At 34.2% G+C, this 24,084-nt stretch overlaps 1 protein-coding gene across 1 annotated transcript in view; it reads right to left on the bottom strand.

The window, feature by feature from the left end:
• NEGR1 (neuronal growth regulator 1) overlaps window positions 1-24,084 on the bottom strand; it is an 832,035-nt gene that overhangs the window by 357,552 nt on the left and 450,399 nt on the right. The window contains exon 3 of the mRNA XM_045835545.1: window positions 18,754-18,879. Within this exon, the coding sequence (XP_045691501.1) occupies window positions 18,754-18,879 (126 nt within the window). The remainder of the gene's footprint in view (window positions 1-18,753; window positions 18,880-24,084) is intronic.

Raw genomic sequence — 24,084 nt, 5'->3', positions numbered from 1 at the left:
TAAGAGCTCACTTAAAATAATATTGCTGATATCATTATTATTGCCAATGGAAACAGAAGAGATAAAATTATTATCCAAAGTCACCAGAAGCATATTCCAGGTTTTGTCATTCATCCAAAGGTATTTTTAGGCACCTACAATATTGAAAGCACAATGAAGATAAGTATAGAAGTGGATTCAGCTTTTATGGATCTTATACCCTAACAGGGAGAAAAAATGGTGTTGTGTACATCTACGTGGATCCTCAAATGGGGGTCATGGTCAGTGGGTTTGTTAAATCTTGGGATTTTTTTGCTCATATCTGAATACTTCCAGAATAATAATATGCATCCCTATTAGCAATCATAGAGATACAGATGGCCCTTTCATCATTCAGTGTATGGAATCACTGATGCCAATACCATCTTTGCCTGTGAACTCATAATAAGATTCCTCCTCTGATTTCCCGGTGATCACATTTAACTTTCTTTGTATTCTGAGGATGGGCTGCTATGATAGTAGGTTCATATCACCTTTCATAGATAGGTTTCAAAACTGTGAATGTTTTAGAGATACAAAGTTATAAAGAATAATTTTAAAATAATAAAAGTTAAAGGCATTGCATAATACAACTGATGCTGAAAGACAATCTGAATTGCACATCTCAATCCAGGCGTGTTTGGTATTCAGTCTAGACATCATGATTAAAGATGATTATGTCAGGGCCGTAACAAGCTCAACTGTATCCTTCTTTGCTTTAGTGGGGTTTGGAGAAATCATATTCCAGTCACCCCCCTTACATCTGATTACCACACCATCTGTAGAAAGAAATCCTAGAGAGGATAAATATGCATACTGAAGTCTAATAAAGGTGGAGATCCAATTCCATTACCAAACTACCTAACTCAGAACTTTAATTCCACCTTAACCCTTTCACACAGCAGCCTTGGACTGTACATAGATTCATTGTAACACAAGGAACATTTGAGAGATTCAACATAAATTTCAGAATTTAACAAATTCATCAAGCATACCATATTTTAAAAGTTTATTTTTTCGTCTGCAGGCTCAAATTTTATTTGACTGATTATTTTCCTCACTCAGCTTGAACCTATACACCTGTTATTGTACAAATCATATTCAACAGGTGTGTAGATGGCAACATTTTTTTCTAACTATCTGGAAACTATACCAAATCACTTTCTTCCTTCTTCCTGATTTAATTCTGTGGATCCGACATACACTCTGTAGCATTTCAGAATGATGATAGGAGCAATTGGCGGTATGTGATGGCTGCAGAGCAAGAGAACACCTGGGAAGAGCAAGACTGACTTTTTAAAAGACTGCACCTCATCTTACAGAAAACAAGGAAAGGAAGGGATAGGGATTCTTTTCAGCAATAAACTGTCAGGTGACATTTTCAGGCTGGTGCCAGGAAGAGCAGCAGATGCCTGGGGTGATGAATTGGGCTTAAAGCACACAGAGTGTCCAGACAAAGCAATGGAGCAGAGTTAAGAGACAGGGGATTCTGTGAAAAAGGGGAGAATGGAAGCTTTCCTGATAGTCTCGAACTGAGAAACTTGGTGTTCCACAAAAGTGACAGGAATGTTGCAATGACAGAGCTGAGAGAACGGAGCTTGTGAGCAGCGCACGCTACACACCTGGGAGTTTTTAGCTCTTTATGCGCTCTGTATAGATGGGACAGATGCCTGTACATCTTGGGTTGAGGAACAAAACATGAGAGAGAAGGGGATATCACCTTTACAATGGTTACTACATCTGTTTTGTTTTATGATCTACTGGAGTTTAAATGTTCTGCAATTACTGTTGCTAATGATCCCTTTAACACAAACATTTTTGTGGTTAAAACAAATCATCCTTGAAGTTGGAGGAGGCAGTGTAGAAGAACAAAACTAGCCATGTATTGATAATTGTTGAAGCGAGCTGATAAGTACATTGGGTTTGTTACATTATTTTCTTTCACTTAAAAAAAAAAGCACCCCTCTCTAGCACCTTACATAACAGGCAAGCAAAGATTCCATTTCTCTTCTCTTCATCACCACAAAGTTTCTTGAAAGAGACAAGATTTCTCCACTGGTTCTCCACCCCACACCCTACAATCTTTACCACTCAGTCTGGCTCTGTTTCCCACAGTGTCGGAGTTTTATTAATGTCAAAAATGATCCCTATATTTCCAAACACAATAGACATTTTCTGTATGTATCTTTTTATGTTTCTCACTACATTTCAATTCATAAGATCATTTTCTAATTATTAAAACAATTTCCTCTCTGTGCTTTATTCTTCCAGGTTGTCTTCTCTCACAGTAACACCTCTTCCTAAGTCTGATGGCTCTCTTATTTCCAAATCCTTAAACACTGATCATAGATCTTCTTGTGTCTCTCTACTTGCCTCCACAGTACAGACTTATAATCATGACAAGTCTCATTTCTTATCTTGCCTCTTCCTTGAGATCAAGACTTGTATACGGAATTATTCATCAAAATTTCCATCTGTTTGTCTAATATGCCTTACAACTTAATATGGTCAAAATAAAAATTTTTATTTTTCTCCAAAATTTATTTTTTTCTCCTGGTTTGCTTCACCTCAGTTGATAATACATCCATACTCCAAGTTAATGAAGCCGGAAACTAGAAGTTATTCCCTGTCTCTGGTCTCTCAGACTCTTCTGGTTTTACCTGAATAATATGGGGTTCACCCACTTTATCTCTACTGCAATCACCCTTGTTGAAGTCAGCATCATCTCCCACTTCATCTGCTGCAGAAGTTTTTTAAATGGTTCCCCTGTTTCTGATTCAGGCTCCCAGCAACTTGTTCTCTACACAGCAACACAAACTTCTGCATGTTAACATCAAGTCATGTCACTCCTGTGCTCAAAAATTCCCCATGGCTTCCTTTTGCATTTAGGAAAAAAAATCTGATCTCCTCACCATGGCCTACAATCAATCCCTGGCTGATCTGACCACTCTCAGCTAATCTCCCACCTCACCTTAAGTCACTCTTTTCCTTTCATCAGCTGGTTCCAGACTTTCTGTTTCAGAGCATGTACAAATGCAGTGTTCACCACAGCACTGCTACACTCGGCAGCCTCCCTTCATTCAACTTCAAGGCTGTATTTGGAAGATAATCTCTGAAAGATCTCCCCTTGTTGTGCTCAGTCTTTAGTTAATGTGCAGTTGTTTCCCTCTTCACCTGTCTCTTCCAACAAGGTTGTAAACCCCTGGAAAGCAGTGGCCGTATGTGTTTCTCTTACGTCTGTATGCTTAGTGTTCAGCAAACTGTCTGATACATACATGTTTAATAGATGACATTGGAAGAACAAACATATGAAATAAATAGTCATAATATAACCATTATATAATAAGTTATGGATGTTTTGCTTAAGCAATCTATTTTTGCAAAACACATAAGCCAGGCTGAACACTTCAAACCCCGTAGGTACTTGCACTATGATGAAATTAAGAGTTTCTCTACTTGGTTAACACAGGAGGGATATCTAGAAAAATTTACCCCAGCAATAAAATTTATTGATCACTCCTGACAGCTCAATCTAGTGGAAATAGTTGGGAGCTGGCTTAGAAGAGTTATTTTTTCATTTGTTGCCTGCTGATCACTTTTCAGTCAGCTATTGTATATCTTTACTTGTGTCTGAAAATTTAAAAACTGCCAACTAAAGCTTTATTTGAAAGGTAAATATTCTTTTATAACTATCACATTTTAATAAACCAACTTACAGGTTAATTGTACACTGTGGGTTTCAATGTTAAATGAATAGCAATGCTTATACAATATTCCCCCAAATCAATTCAATGCCTCCCAAAGAGGTACTGGGTATCCACTGAGTCAAACACAGGGCTGAGAAGCCATTTTATCTTTACAGATGTGTGTTCAAAATCCATAGTTATTCCTTAGCATGCCACAAATGGAAAAATGGAATACATTTTCATGAAATACCTGGTTGTAATCAACTCCACCGAGAGTCTTGCTCTGAGAGTTCTCTCCTTCTCTTCAGCTGGTTCTTTTGTCCTACATTTGAATTGAATTTGCTCCTCGCCCCATTCCTTCTAGACAGCTTCTCATTTGAGGGCTCTGAAGATGTATTACACTAATATATCGTCAGAGTGACAACGCTGTGATGATGCATGGGTATAATACATCTTCAGAGCTTCAGCGCTGTCCAGGAACAATGCAGCTGGCACCTGATTAAATTTAAGCCTAATGCAGACGCAAACATAAAAGAAAAAAAGGAACTTGCTAACAAGGAAGGTTAAAAGAAAAAACCTTAAATAAAAAGTTATTTGATTGAACTTCACAATCCTGTATACTTTAAAGACAAGTTTTCAAGACTTTAGCATGGCTTAGTATTAACATAAATATATGCAAGACTGTTCTCTATAACTTTCTAAAGGTTATAATGAAATATAGCCCGAATTAGACAAAACTATATAATAAATCTACTTTTTTAAGTCTCAATCTCACTGGCAAAGTATAGATACAAAGTATACATTCAATAAGTGTTTCATTTTGCATCTTTTGTCAGCTTGGCTAAATTAGTCTCAACATTGAGGAGATATTTTCACTATGCATTATACTAGAAGACATTTTATGAATGTTGAACCTCTTCCCTTAGGACAAAGTTCCCTTTGTAACATTTTCATCAAGGGTGAAAATAATGTCTTCCAAAAGAAAATATTCCATAAATTCTTAGGAAAGTTTGACAGGCTGAAATTTGCTTGCATAGTACTAGGACTGGAGAATTTATAGATAATAATAGTAATAATAATAATAAACAATAGAGTAATAGGGCACTGTTATTCATGTTATCCTGGTCACAGTAGCCTTTATATACTTTACTTTGGATTAGTTTGGGTTAGTAATCAGGCCAAAGTCTCCAGAGACCGCTCACTTACTATGAGAGCAATCCCTTGGTAATATATAGCTGTTCAAAAGACTTTTTTTCATTCTTTTTATTTATAATTATTTTCTACAGCAAAAACTAAAAATACCCAAATGTATCCTTCTAATGCATTGTGTTTCTTGTCCTCCCCTCTTATCAACAGCCTTTTATTAGAATACAAATAAATAATTCAAACTTTTGTTTCTAGAAGTTATTCCCGTAGTTGTTCAGTAAATAATCCCTCTTCTACTTTACACATAGAAGCTACTAAATACAAAATAACATCTCGCTAGTTTAGAACTGTAATCATTACACTGCATTTATCTGATTTTAATCACGTAAGAAGACAATACATATTGTTGCCATCTTTTGTTGTCTGCTCTCAAGCAACTTCTATATAAACAATGAAACAAATTTTAATGATAACTAAGAATTTGGAGGTTTTCATTTTTGTTTTAGATTCTTTATATGTCTTTTATATAACATCCCTGTGATAATATTATTATTATTATTATCACCTCCATTTTGCAGATGGACAAAATGAGCCACAGAGAACCGAGAGATTTGCCCAGGTTAACACACAGTGAATGGCAGAGCAGGGGTCTGCAACCATGGAGTCCAAGTACTAACCATGTCCTTCTAAGTACTATGTCATATTGTCTTGTTTAATAAGAGTTTGGTAATTATAAAATGTTATCAGCTTTTTCTATAACTTCTTTGGGAAATAATCAATTCACAGCTATTATAAATGAAAATAATTAATGATTACATTGACTTTTAAAACATTAATCAGTTAATATAAGTTTATTGATCATAAAAAGAATTTAGAGTATTCTAAAATAGTTATTTAACAGTTATTTACTGAGCATTTACTATGTAGTTATATTTGCCTGAATTATTGATCTTAAAGAGATAGCACACAAATATCAAGAGGACTAAGGTCTATCATAGTTTTATTGATCTATAATCCAATTTTTCACCAGTGAGAATTATTGCTAATTATAGTTAAGATAATCAAGAAAAATATAATTTTATTTTATTTTATTTTTTTAAAGATTTTATTTATTTATTTTTAGAGAGGGAAGGGAGGGAGATTAAGAGAGAGAGGTTGCTGGGGGTTATGGCCTGCAACCCAGGCATGTACCCTGACTGGGAATCGAACCTGCAACACTTTGGTTTGCAGTCCATGAGAAAAATATAATTTTAAAACAAGCTTAAGTATAATTAAAATTTAATAGTATATCTATTTTAAGTGAAGAAAAATTGATACAGTACTTCACACTAGAGGTCATAACTCTTCTATAAGTAATTTATTGCAAACAAATATATGCTCATATCTATAACTTCAAGAGCATTTTGAATCTTCATTTAAAAACATCATTAATATATTTGTAATACTTATATATATTTCAGTAATAATCCAGTAATAGCACTTAAATTCTAGTAGGTGTTGTCTGTATAAATATATAGTCCTGATAAAATAAACATGATCTTACATTTAAGGGGAAATAAAACCAAGTTGTATCTTCACTGACTGTCCTGGATTCAAATGAACATCATGTTCTTTTCCTCATGAATATGATACATGAAGTTAAAATACTTTACATGTTAACTTATGATATATTAGAACAGCAGCTGGAACATACTAAGATTAATGAATAATACTTAATATATTATTTGGGTTCATTTTATACATCCTGAGTACCTACTCGTAGTCTCTCTGGATACTTCTAGGACCTATTTCAATATTATGAGTAGAATTTCTACCCATATAATCCCACCTCCGCATGAATCAGCATGAAATTTACAATCAAATCAAAGTTGCATTTTCTAAGTCCACACCTATAAACAGGCCCCTAACTTATGTAGACACACCAATTTATATAAAACCTTCCCCTAATACATGTAACATGCCATTGAAATCACTTAGGGAAGAGACTCTACAAAAATCTAATTCCTAAAATATAAACACCCAAATGCCAATCTTTAACCCCAGAGTTAGTCTATTAAGGGGAGACAAAAATCCAGATCTATTATGAAATGCTTTGAGATGCTTGATGGGTTCTTGTTTTCTGTTTTATATGGATAAATACTTTCCTCTGAGAATAGTGGATTATCTTCTGTATTGATGCAACATATCATCAGGCCCATTATTTAGCTTTAGTTGTGTCTTAAAATACTGAATACTTTCCTGCTTTCTACAGTCAAATAGTAGGCATTAACAGTTCTGAATACACATAGACCACCACTAACTGAATAAAAGTAGAGAAGACTTTAGAAACAGACAAATAAAAGTTAAAAATGCTATTAGAAAACTCAGAACAGAGACGATTTTAACTGCGTATATAAATTATTGGTGTACAATCTTATGGTAAAAGTTTAACTTACCATCATTATGTAGTTTCATTCATTATATAATTATCCATTATGTAAAGTCATTATGGAAATTCACCAAAGCTCTATGTAGAGTGCAACTTACAATGGAAATAGAAGCATAACTTATAATCTGAAGATCTGGTATTGTTGAAATGTCATGAGAATAAATTGCTGCTTTTACTGAATTTTTTTTTCTTCCTAACATTAAATAGCAAAGTCAGGACTGCAAACCTGAAAAAAAACTCAAAGAATGCAGCGCTAGGGTGACAGGCTGCCAGCTTGCAAGGCACACACATGCAGCCTCTTCATCATCTGAGTGTCGGTGTTGGCCCAGCACTCAGGTATTTCGAACACTTTCTTTCACAAAAGGAAATGATCATAGACTCAAATCGATAATAGAAAGTAATGCTTTCCACTTTGTACCTGTGATGATTTGAACTATTATCAAAATTATTTTTAACAGTGGATTTCAGGAATGTACATGGTTTTTAGTTAATTTTTATTTTTGATAGTCTTATTTTTTGGTAATTAACATTTTTGGTCTTAAAATTATATTTCATTTTCTTTAAAGGTTATAGAAGGTTTAATGTGCTAACATTAAATATGTATGTCTTACAGTCATAAAACAAAATTTAAAACCCAAACTTGTTTTTAAAAAGCTAATGTAGGGTTCAGCAAACTTATTCTTAAAGGAATAGATAGTAAATAGCTTCAGTTTTGTAGGCCACTTGGTTTCTACTGTAATTACTCAATCTTTTGTTATAATATGAAAGTGGCCATAGGCAGCATGTGCAGGAATCAGTGTGACTGTGTTACAACAACCACTAAAACCCCATTCATGAAAACAGATGGTACGCCATTTTGGCTCATAGGTCTTAGCCTGCTGACCCATGATCTAATAAATATTTGACCTTGTTTACCCTGTTATTCTGAAATAGCTATCATTTAACATTCTTAAAGTCCATAAAATCTCTTAATTTGGAATAATTTGTTGTATTCTTGGTTGAAAATTTATCTTATAGTTGAGGCAAATCCGTAGCAATACTTACAGAAAACTAAGAAATACTGCTTCTTACTTTTCAAAGTTTCTATACTTTAATTCACATGATTTGCAAATATTGTCCATGGCCATTTTATGGTTACTTCAATTTTAGATAATGACTGGCATGTTTTATTAAACTCAGTATTGTATCCCAAGCAAAAATATACTTCGGGAATTAAGGTAAAACAAGACATGAACAGGTGAAGACTGTTGAGAGAATTTATTGTCAGTGGACCTACCATAAAATAATGGTTAAAGGATGTTTCTAATGGTTAAAGGATGTTTCTAATGGTTAAAGGAAATAAAATAGCAGATGAAGGAATCGCAGAACATCAGGAAGGAAGAAAGAGCAATGGTAAAAGTAGAAGGGTAGATAAATACAAAATACTTTTTTCTCTTGAGTTTTCTGAAATACATTTGACAGTTGAACCAAAAAGTATAATGTCATTTGATGTAGTTGTCCTATACATAGAGAAAATATTTACGATGATTATATAACAAAAGTTGGAAAGCAAGGGGAGAAAAGGTTTCTATACTTCATTGGAACTATTAAAATATGAATACCCTTAGATTAAAAGTCTTAAATATATGCATGATATACTACATAAAGAAACTACTAAAAAACCTATGCAAAGAGACACACTCTAAAACACATAAAACCCAGTGGAATTCCAAAAAGTGCTCAAGTATACTGAAGAAAGACAGGAAAAAGAAAACAGAGAACAAAAACAAAGAAGGAATGAGCAGAGAACAAAAAAAGTAAGATGCCAGACATGAACCACAAAAAAATCAGTAGTTAAAATAAATATAAGTGATCTAACTACACCAAATAAAATACAGAGATTGTCAGTGGATAAAGAAATTAAAAAAATTAAAAAAAAAAAACCATGATGACTACATGTTGTCTATGTAAGACTCACTTAAAATATAATAACATATGTAGGTTGAAAATAAAAGGATGGAAAAAGAAACAAGTTTATTCATAGCAGCTTTACTTGTTATAGCCAAAACCAAAAAACAGCCAAAATATTCTATAATATATTGTGGTTAAACAAATTGTGGTACACTCATATTGCAAAATACTACTCAGCATCAAAAAAAATAAACTATCGAAACATGCTACCAATTAGCTAAATCTCAAGAGAACTATACTGAGTGAAAGAGCCAGTTTCAAAAGGTCATACACTGTATAATTTCATTTACATAACATGCTAAAAATAAGAAAATTATATAGAAATGGATTAACGGCCATCAGGGATTAGGGATGGTGTGAGGGGAAGGAGTTGATGATAAAAGGATGGTATAAGGTGGATCTATGTGTGGCAAGAATAGTTTTTTATCTTGATTTTTCTGGTGGCTCCATGAATCAGCTCATGTGACAAAACGTAGAATGGTATGCTAGCATTTCACTAATGTCCATTTTCTAGTTTTGGTGTCAAACTACAATGACATGCGATGTAACCAACAGGAGAATTGAGCAATTTGAGCAATGTGTTCATCTGCACATTGAGGATAATGATACCACCACTAAATTTAATTTTGAAGCTTAAATGAGCAATTGTGTGCAAGTACCTCACATTCTGCCTGGAGTATAGAAGAAAATGGATAAATCATAGCTGAACCATATTAGCTAAAATTTCATTAGCATAAGCTGCTCTTTATGTTAATGGGGTTAAGGTTCTGAACCCAATTCCAATGTGGAGGGGGTAGGTTCTCAAACCACAAATCAATTGTCTGATTCCAGCTGAGTATCCTATATTTCATTTCTGACACTATCTACCTAGAGATGGCATCAGAGTCCGCAGGTTAAGGGCTCAGTCCCACAAGACTGCCTTTCCCCCACTTAAGATGACAGTCAAGCCCAAGTTTACCTGTGCTTCTAACCCACTGGCTATAATTGGGAGTTTCCAATGACCTCCTTCCTTGCATTTGATTAATTTCCTAGAGTGGATCATAGAACTCAAAGAAACATTTTATTTACCAGATTACCAGTTTATTAAAAGAGGATGTAACTTAGAAACAACCATATAGAAGAGACATATAGGGTGATATACCAGGTCTGTCCAGAAAGTATCCATCCATGTACTATGAAAAATAGAAACATTTATTGAAGAAAATGAAAAATACAAGAAACACTGTATATAGGACAATGACACTTCGGTCCCTTTTAAAATGAGCACCTTGGAACCTCACATAGTTCTTCCAGAGTCTCTTCCACTGTTCAAAACATTCTGCAGAGTCCTTTGTTGGAATTGCCATCAGCTGCCCAATCATGTTTTCCTGAATCTCACTAATGGTCTGAAATCTCTTCCCTTTCAAAGGTGATTTTAGTTTTGGGAAATGCCAGAAATTGCAGGGTGCCAAATCTGGGCTGTAGTGGGGTTGAGTCACCTGGGTGATTTGAAGTATTGCCAAAAAATCTCTACATGAGACATGATGCATGAGTGGGTGCATTGTTGTGATGAAGTTACCAATCATCAGTTGCCCATAGCTGGGGCCCTTTTTATAGTATTGTATCTCTTAACCAATGAAGAACATTGAAGTAGTTCTCCTTATTAATTGTTTGGCCCAGAGAGATGTACTCAAGAAGGACAATACCTTCCCAATCAAAAAACACAGCTAGAGGGAATTTCAGGGGAGAATGGGGAGGGTTTACAGGAACAAATTTAAAGGACACATGGACAAAAACTAGGGGGCAGGTGGTAATGGGAGGGAAGTGGGGAGGGTTGGGTGGGTGAGCTGGATTGGGAGTAAAAGGGAGAAAACTATACTTGAACAATGATTAAAATAAAAAAAAATAGAAAAAAAACCCTCACAGCTAACATGGTCTTGATCTTGCTTTGCCCTGACTTTTTTGGGCGTGGAGAACCAGTTGACTTCATTGGGATGACTGGGCCTTCATTTCCAGATCACAGCTGTAGACCCATGATTTATCTCCAGTTATAACCTTCTTTAGGAAATATGATTCATTGGTAGAGGGTGAATGAAGTCATTAGCAATCGCAGCATGATATTCCTTCTGATCAGGTGGCAGAAGCCATGGAACAAATTTTGCCATGACATGTTTCATGCCAAGATTCTACATCAAAGTCTCAGACACAGTAGTTTTGGAATCCCCAGATCAGCTTCTAGTTCTTGCACTGTCAGTCACTGATCTTTGTTGATTGCAGCTCATACAAGTTCAACATTCTCAGGTGTTCTGCTTGTTGCAGGCCTTCCAGAACATGGATCACTTTCAGCTGATTTCTTGACCATTATTGAAGCATTTGTGCCACACTTTCAATGCACTGCACCCATTTCATCATCCCTGAAAGTCTTCTGAATCATCTGAATAGTCTCCATGGATAATGCAAAATTTAATGCAGATTTGTTGTTCTACTCAGTCATTTTGAATGCAATGGCCACACAATACCCATGGTCACTCAACGGTGTCTACTGCCCTCACAGACTAGTACAGAGAACTCATCATTGTTTATTCATGAGCATCAGAGTCCACTCTCTTTGGCTGCCAGGTTACATCGACGTTGCACAAACCATTTTCATTATACTAACAATGGTCAGACTTTTTCCAGTCAGATCTCATATGAGGGCAGCATATGAAAAAAGGGCATTGAGTTTCCATGCTCTCTCCAGGCTTGTCATTCCTTACAAATACATATGTTTACCAACCAAGGAGCTCTCTGAACCCCACTTTTAATGGAGGCTTTATTACATAGGCATGATTACTTAAATCAATGGCCAATGGCAACTGATCCAACCTCTAGCTCTTCTTCTCTCCTCAGAGGTCAGGGAAATGGGAGTAAAAATTTCAGCCCCCCCAATTATATGGTTGACAGTCCTGACAACCAGCTCCAGTCCACAGGTGTTCAAAATTCACCTCATAACAAAAAAAAGAGACATTTTTAATGCTTTAATCATTGAGGAAATTCCAAGGGTTGTAGGAACTCTGTGCAAGTGTAACAACCAAATACATATTTCTTAAAGCAAATCACAATCTCACAGGGGTGCAGCCATATTGAAACTAAATGGAAAGCAAAAGGCTGCTTCATATTTAGGGATATGTTTGTGTTTATATTAGAGGGTGAGGTAATGGGTAAATAACAGAAAGAAAACACTTGTTTGTATTAGTACCATGTTATCTCTTATCAAAATTTAATTCTTAATTCTAAAAAGTCATGTAGAATGCAAGAACAGAGAACAGAATTTTTTAACTTAGCAATACTTGTGGAGCTCAATTTGTGCCAGGCCCTGTGCTAAGCAATGGGATACCACTCACCATAAACAGACACTGTTTCCTAACATAAGGAGCCCCTTGTCCCATAAGCCTTAGACAAACAAAGCCAATGACTATAATTCTGAGAACAGTTTCACTCAACTGGTAACATAAAGTACTATGCAACTATGGAAGACAAAAAGCACGACTTTTCCTGGGATGCTTTAGAATGATTTCATAAAACATGGAAGGATAACTAGGAGATTGTTGACTGGATACAGGGACAAAGGATATTGCTAATAGCAGAAACAGCATGTGTAAAAGTAGAGAAGTCAGACTTCCATCCAGACTAGCTGGATGCATAGTTTTGCCTCCACATCTAGTTCTTCGCTGCTCATTTTCTTTTAGTCCTCAGCAGTTGGGTTTCTCACTCATTGTTACTGAATCGTCACATGATCACCAAACAATCTAACACAAAGGTAACAGTCTGGCTCTTATTTGACTTGATTGACACTGCTCACTGCCCTAGGAAACTCTTTCCTCCTTTACTTTCTCAAAATCCTGGCTTTCTGTATTCTTACATTTCTGACCACTTGTTAGTATTCTCCTTTATAAATGCCCAATAATTGTTTATCAAACAATAGTGATAAGTATCAAAGGGCTGGTATCAGAAAAGAGGAGCAAACTTGTTTAAATCTGGACAACAGGAGTGAATAGAAAGGAAGAGATTAAAGAGGGTATTAAATGAAATAAGAATCTAAAACAATGAGAAGGGATAGAATCCAGGACAGAACAGGAGAAAGGTGACCTAACTGAACAGACGTTATATTGAGTTAGGTAACAGTTTTAACTCCTATGGATAATTAGGATAGGATATCCTGCCAAAAGGCACTAGGCATATGGAAATTAGACAACAAAGAGTTTGAGACATACAGTAATTGTTTATCACATTTTCGTAGCTTCAGAGCCAAAGTAATATCTTTGTCAGAAAATAAACACCAGCAGTGTAGAGTCAGAGCATTTCTGGAGATTCCAGATACTAAAGAATAGGTATAAACTAGGAAACAGAGATTAAGATAAGCAGCAATTAATAATAAGTAAAAATTTGACAGAGGTTTTCAAAATGTCCCATATTTTTATCAGTAATCTATCATTTTAACATTTATCTTTTAACTTTTCCTATTTTTTTCTGATTGAAGCTAGACTTATTGGTAAAATACGTGATTAAATTTTTATTTTGTCTTTCTATTCTAAATCAAGTGGCTTATATAAGCTTGTAAATGTTCTCCATAAATTGGAAGTGATTTTTAGCTTCATAACACTCTCATCTGAGAACAGCTACGTGAATTGCATTTAAGACCTGTAAATAGGCCCCTCAATTTCAGAAACAGAGTTGGGGATTCTATCTGGTCAAAAATTAAACACATTTGAGTAGTACATTACTAGTTAATATTATGGGATATTTGTCATAAATCATGAACTTTTTTCAATATTTTATACTATTCTATTTAATCTTCATAACACTTCTGTGAATTGGGTATAATTATTATCATCACTTTATATTTGAAATTAAAGAGGTTAACAATTTTGTCTAAGATCTTACACTTCTTAAGAGGAAGATCTGGGTCTTAGATCTAATTCTGATTGACATCAAAGTTAATGATCTTAATCACTGATATTCCGGTACCATCTGATGCAAAATAAATCACTTGTAGGAATAAAAATAAATCATGTACTGTATATTAGGAATATTTTTTAAACTTTGAAAATTTTCTGAGTAGATAAGGAACCCATCAGAGATTAGTCAAAATGATTTGATCTCTTATAAACAAATATGTATGAACTATCTAAATTTCTGGCAATAGAACAAATTCATCCTTATTTATTTCTTAATATAAATATTTTTTACTATTAGTTCATATTGGCATATACAACATTGCTGGCCCTATTCAATGATTGTTTTAGATAAAATATGATTTGTCCTTTGCACTGAGGTTATTTAAATTTTATGGTTATTAGAATATCACAGGAAGCTGCCTAGGTCTCTGAGTCTCTGAGTCTCCAATAATTTTGCTATAAGGCAGATCAACTGTTATTTATTTTAAACCAATATGTAATGATATTAATCCCAAGTGTATGGTGTGTAAGTATAGTAAATGTAATGGCTGATTTTAGAGCTGGAGCAGGAAAGACACAAGATGAGCCTGGCATATATTGTCACACAGGAAAGTATGCAAATGCTAAGAAAAAAATGATGTGGCCTATCACCGTAACACAAGCAAAAGTCAGAATGAAATTACCCTCACTGGCCAAATCAGGGACAGTCTGAGCATCAAAATAATTAAAATAGTAATGAATCATAACAATTTTTAAAAGTTAGGAATCCATAAATTGATGGCATAAGATGCAGATAAATAATCAAATGAATCACAAATAAGGGGAAATGAGGCTCTTGTTTACAGCAGAAAACCAAGTGCTAATGAGTGAAAGTTACAGGATTGCTTCAGTGAGAAAAAAGCAATAATCTTTTGGAATCAGTAGGGTAAAGACTGGTTCACAGAAGAATCACTGATAATGCTAAATCTAAGAGTGAGTTTGACAAATAGCAGATATTTGTATTTATGGCCTTAAAATCCTCCCCTATTGCTTATTGGTAGATTGGGGAAAGAAAAAAGTAACTGCACAGGGCAGAAATCAGACAACATCTTGATTGGGTAATAGAAATTAACATCACAAATGAGGAACAGATGGATATCCTGTGCCTCTGGCTATCATTCCTTGAGAAGGTTACAACTTCATTTATTTATTTCCAGATGGGCATAACTAGAATCTAATGAAGAAACACGAGTCAAACTCAAAATGAGAGATACTCTATTTTAAACAAGGGGTACATGCATTGTTGAAAATGTCAGTATTCCGTAATGACAAAAAACGACTAAAGAATTATTACCCCGACTAAATAAGACTAAAGTGATATGACAACTAAATAAAATATTGGACTCTTTACTAGAGGAAAAATAATTTTATAAAGGACATTATTCAATCAGTTGACAGAATTGGAAGATGAATAGTAGTTCAATAAAAGTATAATAACAATGCTAGATGTATGAAAGTTGAAAACTGCATTATGGTTTTGTTAGAGAATGTCCTAATTCTTCAGAAATGCATACTGAAATAACTAGGGAGAAAAGAGCATGAAATATAGAGGTTGCTCTCAAATGACTCAATGAATATATATGTATATGTACATATATACACATATATGTATTTTTCAACATACTCTATGCACAGAAAATGATGAAGCAAAAGGGAAAAATGATCATGAATGGAACTGAGTAACAAATATAGTGTGTTCTTTAAATGATTATTGCAATAACTTTTAAATATAAATTTGAAATTAATTCTGACATACAGAAGAAAAAAAGAAATCATTGGAGTAAGTAAACTCCAAGAAAGCTCATATATCTTGAAACTTCTTAGGAGAGATGCTTTTAGCAAAAATACACTGAGATGTTTGAACTAAAAAGTGAAATAGCAACTCCAGCTGGCTCAGGTGATATCTTCAATGTGGCTAAACCACAACCTAAGCTTTCTGTATTTTAGAGAGAAGCTCTGTGAAGCTATTATTCTGTGACCACACATTTTCTTATTGATTTTTAAATGGAGAATAGATCATGAGTTAAGTTGGCAAAAATTCCTAAAGATGTTGGTAAAAAAACACAAACAAATCACACATGTACAAAACCTAGCCATTGTTTCTCTGGTTGACAGAGAGTACAGTTGATCCTAGAACAGCAAGGGATTGAAATGTACAAGTCCACTTACATGCATATTTTTTCAATAAGTACCTGTATTAATTTTGATTTGCAGATTAGGGTCCACCGATTCCACAGAGCCCACTGTATGTACTGATCTAGGCCATTTTAAATAGGGAAGTTGAGTATTTGCATATTTTGGTGTCTGGGAGGGTTCCTGGAACCAACAGCCCTTAGATACCAAGCAACAAGTCAGGTTTTGAGGGAGTCAAAATTTATAAGTGGGTTTTAGAATGTGCTGGGTCAACCCCTCTAACCACTGCATTATTCAAGAATTAATTATATATCTGTATCTATTTTTAACACTAAACATTGTTCATATGGTGGCTGCTGTTTTGAGTCACATTTCTGTTGTGATATAGCAAAAGAAAAGAGGAGAACATACAAAATATTGACATTTCTTAGGTAAAATACAAACATACCGGTGAATTTTACAATTTTGAATTCTAGTATAAACATATAAGTTGACAAGAGATAACAGAATTATCAACAGAATTATCAGATGTTATTTAAAGCAGAAACGCGACAGTGCTGTTCACTTGAATACAGATCATTAACACATTATGATTTGACATTATTGGACACTTTTATAAAAATATAAGCATGCTTAGCTATTCACTGGATAATAACTAATATTTATGCTAATTTTACTAATTTTCTTTGTATGGAAGGATGAGGAAAACAAATCTATGCACAGTTTAACTCATAAACCCAATCTGTCTACTTGCAGCTTCATGATGTTATCCATTGTCATTATTCTAATAACTTCCTAACCAACATTCATGCTATTTAATTAAACTAAAAATGTATCCAAGCACTTTAAAAATATGCATAACAACAAGCACTGGAAAGCAGGAGAGTTCAATCCAACATATTAATCTTAAATTATATAAAGATGTAAATTATGTGCTTTGTTCTTACAGAAAATATATTATCATATCAGATTTAAATCCCTGGAAAGATGATTAAGAATCAGTCATATATTTGCATAGCACCTTATACTTTTTAAAGCACATTTATGCCTATTATTTATTTTGTGTCTCACAATAGCCAGGGATTATTATCATTTGATTTTTGGAAAGTAGGAAGCTAACTGAGAGGAACCAAGGCTAAGAGATTTGCATCAGGACTGGCTGAACAGATGAATAGGGACATCGAGGTAGGAGCACATGTATCCTAATTCTTAGTCCTGGGTCTGTCTCCAACCCCACAGAGCCTGCCACTAATTTAGTGCTCACATACCAGCTTTTATGATTCTGTAGTCACTCTAGAGAGTGAAGTGTTGGCAGTCAGGAGTGCACTTGTGTTTCAGAAATATTATAGAGGCCATAATGCATATTATATAAGTGTATACTGGTGTTACATTGATTTTTTTCTCACATTAATAGCAATACTAAGCACATGATGTGAGTAAGTCTCATTAGACCTACTGCATAACTGAGGAAACTGAAAGACACTTAAGGATAAGTGATATTAAAGAAAGTATTAGCAGAACAAATAGATGTTCCAGTTGTACTCTGGCTATGGCTACATAAAATGTGACTTTCTGATTTCTTTAAAAGCATTTTCATCACAACAGCCTTGTTGAGGTGATTTCCACTAAAAATATAAAACAAATAGAACCAATTTTTATTACCTGAAGCATTGTGGAAACCTGTTCATTAAAAGCACCACCTTCACTTTCATGGTACATTCAAAGTTATATAGTTGAAATATTAAAATTTTACACAAGTTGATTCTGTTCAAGTTCTTGCTGTGAAAACAAGTGTTTTGATGATGATTATCCTCAGCTTCCCAAAGCAGACAACCTCTTCAAGGTAGGAGGGTGTGCACTGAAATCTGAACACATGTTATGTCCCCTAATTCCACGTAGTTATGTGATCTTGTACAAGTCACTTACGCTCTTGGGTTTTTAGACCCCTCATCAGTTAGAATTTAATTTTAACTACTAGATCCTTGATTCTGAACTGCACTTTCAAATTAGACACTGCAACCTCATAATTTGTATAATGTGATTCTCTGCTGATTACCTCAGCAGCTCATTCTGGCCTATTAACATGTGAATGCCAACAGAATAAAAGCCTTACACCATTTAAATGAAAATATTTCTCTTGTAATATTTCCATTTGGGCTTTTTGTCTATTGATTTGTGATTGTCCAGTATACTAAAATGAAAATAACTTGATTAAGAATCAGGAGACATGGGTTCTATTCTGGGCTCTGACAGATAATATTCGCTTAACTTTTGTGAACTACAAGTCTTTAGGTATGAAGAAGAGATTAAAAATATGCATCCTGATGTTCTCATGAATAAGATGTAAAGGGAATAAGTTGACTCTTAAGTTTGGAACAAGCGAAGTTACAGGAGAATACTGAACAGCACAAACAGCACTGACATATTTCTGCTTTACCTGATGGGGAGATGTGCCGCCAAGAAATGGAAGGCTCTGGTTTCCCAGTGGCCAAACAAATAAGGGTGACATTGGTTCCTTCATTGATGGTCATATCACTTGAGATGTCATATATCTTCGGAGGAACTGAAATGGTAAAACATGCAGTGGTCAGAAAGAATATATAATAAGCTGTTGATCTATCTATGGTAACTCCATGATAACATGCAGTAAAGCTGTGGTAGTGAAATGCACATATGGCCTATGACCATTACTTTCAGAATAGATTCTCTGCATCCTCAGGACTCTGCTAGAGGTTTTCTGTTGTTATTGTTGTTGCTGGTTGGTTAGTCTTATTTTCTTTAATTTTTAGATATATAATATTTTAAAATAAATGGAATATTTAATGACAAAAATGTTTAAACATTGCCTAAATTAAAATCTGATTACAGATACTTTGTATTAAGTAAATTAGAATATAGTTATTCTGTCTATTCCACCCATGTATCTTCACTATATGATGGCTTTCTTGCTGAAAATATTAAATGAAATGGAAATCTGGAAGAAACTTAAAAGAGCAGAACGGTTATGCCTACAGGCTGATTTTAGAGCTGAGAGGGAAATATGTACAAGATTGGAAGGTAAGATTGCAGGGTCCTGAAGGCATTTGGGGCCTCAGTTTCCATCTGTCAAATAGTAGGGCTGGATATTCTCAGCATTTACATTCTAAGAAACACTATTCCCAAGGGCTGGGAGACGTGTGTTCAACAAGAGTGGTCTTGTCAGTAACAGCTAGAAATCACTGGTTGAAACAAGTTCACATGGAGAGGTTCTTTTTCTTAGAACCTCTGTTATGCCCAATGAACATCTCAAGGAGTAAAGGGGATTTTCCCTTGAATTATTAGACTATGGAAGTTTTACCCCAGAATATTTGGTGGAACTACTGATCATGGAATACACTTTAGGCATGTTGAAAAAGAAAATCTCTAAATTAATGTCTCAGATTAAAATGTTCATTATTTTCTCAAATACCAAAAAGTCTCACTTAAATGTCAAACACCATGGATATGAATCCTGGGTCCTCTTCTGGCCAGTGTGTTATCTAGGCCAAGTTACTTAATGTATCTCAGTTTCAGTGTGTCCATCTGTCTCCATCTGGAAGCTGGAGATAATAGTACAAACTTCATATAGCTGCTTGAGAATCGAGCAAGTCAGGACACGTTACAGGACTCAGAAAATAGCCTGGCATCAGTGTTAGCTCTTATTATTAGATACCTCAGAAGACATATATCACATTGTGTTACTTTCAGTACTTTCTCTCTCCCATGCCTAAAAATGGCTCTCAGTAAGTAGTACTTCATCACTTTGGGAGTGTATAACTGCCGTAAATTTTGGTTTACTATATAAAAATTGTAGTATGCTAAAGTTCCCCATTAAAGCTAAACAAATGGCAATTGGATACCTTGATAATTATAAGAAAAATAGGATATGTTAATTGTTAGGTTCTTAGAGTTTCTTTATGCAAGAGATGTTTTCACAGTTATTTAAAAAAAAAACAGTAACCAAAATCTATCATAAGGATAAATTAAATCACCTATACTTTGAATATCATCTTTGATTGTTTTCAATGAAACTATAACCCTGCTAAAAGAAAATCTAGGATAATGATTTCAAATATAAAGCATTTCACTATATGTAACTGTTGCTATGATCGAATAAAAGGCTTCTTCCAAAGTGATATACAATTGTAATGTTTCTAAATGACATTTTAATTGGCATTTAAAACATATTATCATTAAACTCTTCAGTGAGCTCTTCTTGGAAAAATAATAAAAAACAAAAATCATTCCAAAAGATACTCTTTTTAGCTTAACTGAAACAGAACAGAAATACAGACATTAAAATGCCATACTAAGAAAATAAGGAAATATGTGAATGACCTACTACTGAGAACATGAGAGTTAATAAAAATAAGCTTATAACAGTAAACAGGAATATCATTGGCTATGTGGATGCAGGTATAGGTTTGACATAGTAAACTCTGAAATATATGTATCACACATACGCAAACACATATACATAAAAACAGCGTGCATATATACCAATGCACCCTGTTAAGAAAATAAAATTAAAAAGTTAGAAAGCACTTTTTCCTTTATATAGAGTATGGTACACAGAGATCAGCAGAGCTTAGCTAGTTTCTTTGTATACTTTAAAAATACAAGTGATTATTTAAGAATAGTGATGGAGTATCATAAGACAATGCATTCTATCCTCTCAATTACATTATTTTCTCAATTCTATCTGACCTCAGATAGTTTAGTTTCATCTTATATTTATGTGTAAGTTAAATATGTTTCATTTTATGTTATATATCTACTTATATTTTAAGCAGTAAACATAGTTGTAAACTAACATTAAGCACAGTATTTGCCTTAAAAAAAAACAACGAAGTTCCTTAGCTATAAACTTAGATTTGACATTCAACTATAGGAAATTGTGTGGTGGGGAAGCATTGAATTCCACGTGTGACATGTCATCTCAGTGACTGCAATCACTGCTCAGGGCATCATAATTGAGGATATGCTACAGGGAAGGAACATATGGAAAGAGGAGGCTAGTAAGGGAAAATCCCTTTGGCAAGCCTGTTCTCCCCAGAATGCATCACCTGTTGATAGCAGATCCTGTAGGTAAGGGGGTGGGGGGGCAGGCAATGAAAGCCTTTACATGCACTGTAGTTTGTGAAGGCAAAAACAGATGTCACTTCACTGAATATTCAAAGCCATTGCATCCTCAGTTTAAGACTTCTATAGAGTATTATGAAAGGTTAATTCTGGACACACAAGAAATGTAAAAATATCAAAGTATAATCCTTGTCTTCAAAGAACTTAAAATTAAAAGGAGACAGAAGGGTATGTAACAAAGATAAAATAAATATTTTCGACCTTTTAGTTTACCATTTTACATGAGTAACATATATCTAATAGGTATGCCTTCTGGATTCAAATTGACAGAGATTGGTTTCATATTGCTTTTTTTTTAATGTGAAGTACGTAGGACATTTTATGCACAAAGCTATTCGATGTGGCACCGTTTATAATGGAGAAAACTAATGATAACTTCAATGTAGAACAACATAATGGAGGTATTTGTCAGCTCTACCTCCAGAATAAGGTATGGTAGTGGGAAAGGGTTTGGGATGACTCCAGGGAGCATCAGGCTAAGGGAAAATAGAGATGCTTCTCCACTGGCAGCAGAAGCAAGGGAGAGTAGTAATATCTCAGACATCTTAAGACCATCCAGTTCTGGTAGCTCTCCCTGGGTTACCGTTTGTGTGTAAATGAGGCGCACACACAGGTGGGAAGGACTCTATTGGGCTTTATGAATGACAAAGCAGTGTGTCTTATGGTATGTCCAATATGCTGTGCTCTAGCATAGAAAAAAGAAAAATGAGGAGAGTTAAAATAACTTACTGTTCTAGATGCATGTTCCTTTTCTATATACTTCAATCCAAACTTTCTCAAAGCCCTTTTTAAAGAAATTTACCTTAAATGATGTCTTTAAAAATGAGCAAATGTGTTCAATCAATTCAAATATTTTAAATCACTAAATATCTATGAATTTTAACAAGTGTTTTGGATTTCTGTGTACATTATTTATTTGTGACCAGAGCAGAGTAATAAAGAAATATGTTACTCATCTAAATGTAAAATTATTTAATTTGCAGAAACTAATTATTACAACATTATCATGACACCAAAAATAAAAATAGCAAAAGACAGAAGTTCTAGATTTCATACTAAATCACAGAATAATCTCTTTCCTAACTGGGAGTCTAATTAAGGATATCCAAGACTTTATAACTGAGTTTAAAATTATTTGTTGTATATCACCAGTTAAAGAGATTGTAAAATATTGAAAGTTCTCCGAGATAGAGATTAAAAGTAGACTTAAAGGTTGTGTTAGGATTAAATGTTCTATAAAATTCCCAGATACATTTAAAGAAATCACTCTTGATCCCTCAAATTAATAACCTGCTTGACTTTAATTATTCAAGGGTTTCAAATTCAACTGCTACTTAGTATGGCCTAGCCTCCACTCTTATTCAGTTGATTTAATGATGAGAGAATGATATGTATTTAAATGCATCTATATATTTAAATTCTCTAAAGGTAATTTAAATCTTTTATTTGTCTCAGTTTCTCCAAAAATTATGTGGTCTGAATTGTCCCAACTGCTTCCCCCAATCTGAGTCATCTATCACAGTGTCCTCTCGTAGGTGTAAGGTGTTATAGGCAAGGAATATCTTAGAATACACGTGAAAACCAAATCCTAATGATTTCCACTCAGCCAAACATTTTGTATTAGTCCCTACTATTTGCAGTATAATGGAAATTGAGTTTGTGAGAGGCAGCCTGGTTGGCTTATTATTATTATTATTATTATTACTTATTTTCTATGCTACATAAGTATGTTTTTGTTTGTTCAATGAGCAGCCTTCACTGATTTAAATAAAATTTCTTCCAAAAATTCATCTTGTAGTCTGGGATATAACCATTAAAAAGTCAAGACAAGGGTGAATAATCTATACATAACAGGAATCATATAAGAATAGTTTTATTTCACTAAAAGTCTGCTCAGATGATTTTCAGAAATAATAAATAAAATAAAGTTTACACCTATACTAAGTGTCAGTAGATGCAAGCCTGGGTCACACATGATATTGAGAACCATTAGAGGATGTATTTGATGGTTATTTTAACTGTAAATTCAAGACATGGACTATTTGGATCTGTAAATTTACACTGGCTCACTGGAATCAATTAAATGCCCCATCGAGTTCTTAAGTTGTAATAGTCCATGAAACACCACAGATACCAATTCATTTGGAGGTATTCTTTAGGCTGCCAGGGCTAAAAGCTGGATGGAGTATTTATTCCAAAATATATACTATTTATTTAGTTATACACTCACATATTATAAAAGAAACCAGTAAATCAGTTCAGCATTTATTGTAACCATAGTATTCCTTAGACAGGCTGTAAAATTAGTGTTTTAGAGTGCACCAGGTGTACTCCCACTCATTCTCTGAAGTTATAGGTGCATTACCAAAATTTTTTAAAGGTTTTAATATATCTATTTGAATTATGCACTCAATCACTAAATCTGTTCTTCAAATATGTTTCCCCAGCCAAGCAAGAAATAAAAAATAAAAGTGATTCTGTCTTTTTGGTGCTCTGTTTGACTAACCTCTTCACAGTGAATCCCTCCACCCTAAAAACTTACCAGAATGAAGAAACACTGAAACGTAAATTTTGGAGTGAGTGTTAATAGGTTAAAATTTCATTTTAA

This window comes from Phyllostomus hastatus, unplaced genomic scaffold (assembly GCF_019186645.2).
Source record: "Phyllostomus hastatus isolate PE091 unplaced genomic scaffold, TTU_PhHast_1.1 phas_contig_209, whole genome shotgun sequence".
NCBI lineage: Eukaryota > Metazoa > Chordata > Mammalia > Chiroptera > Phyllostomidae > Phyllostomus > Phyllostomus hastatus.
Note: the sequence above shows the minus strand (reverse complement) of the source record. Positions and strands in the feature narration are given on the sequence as shown.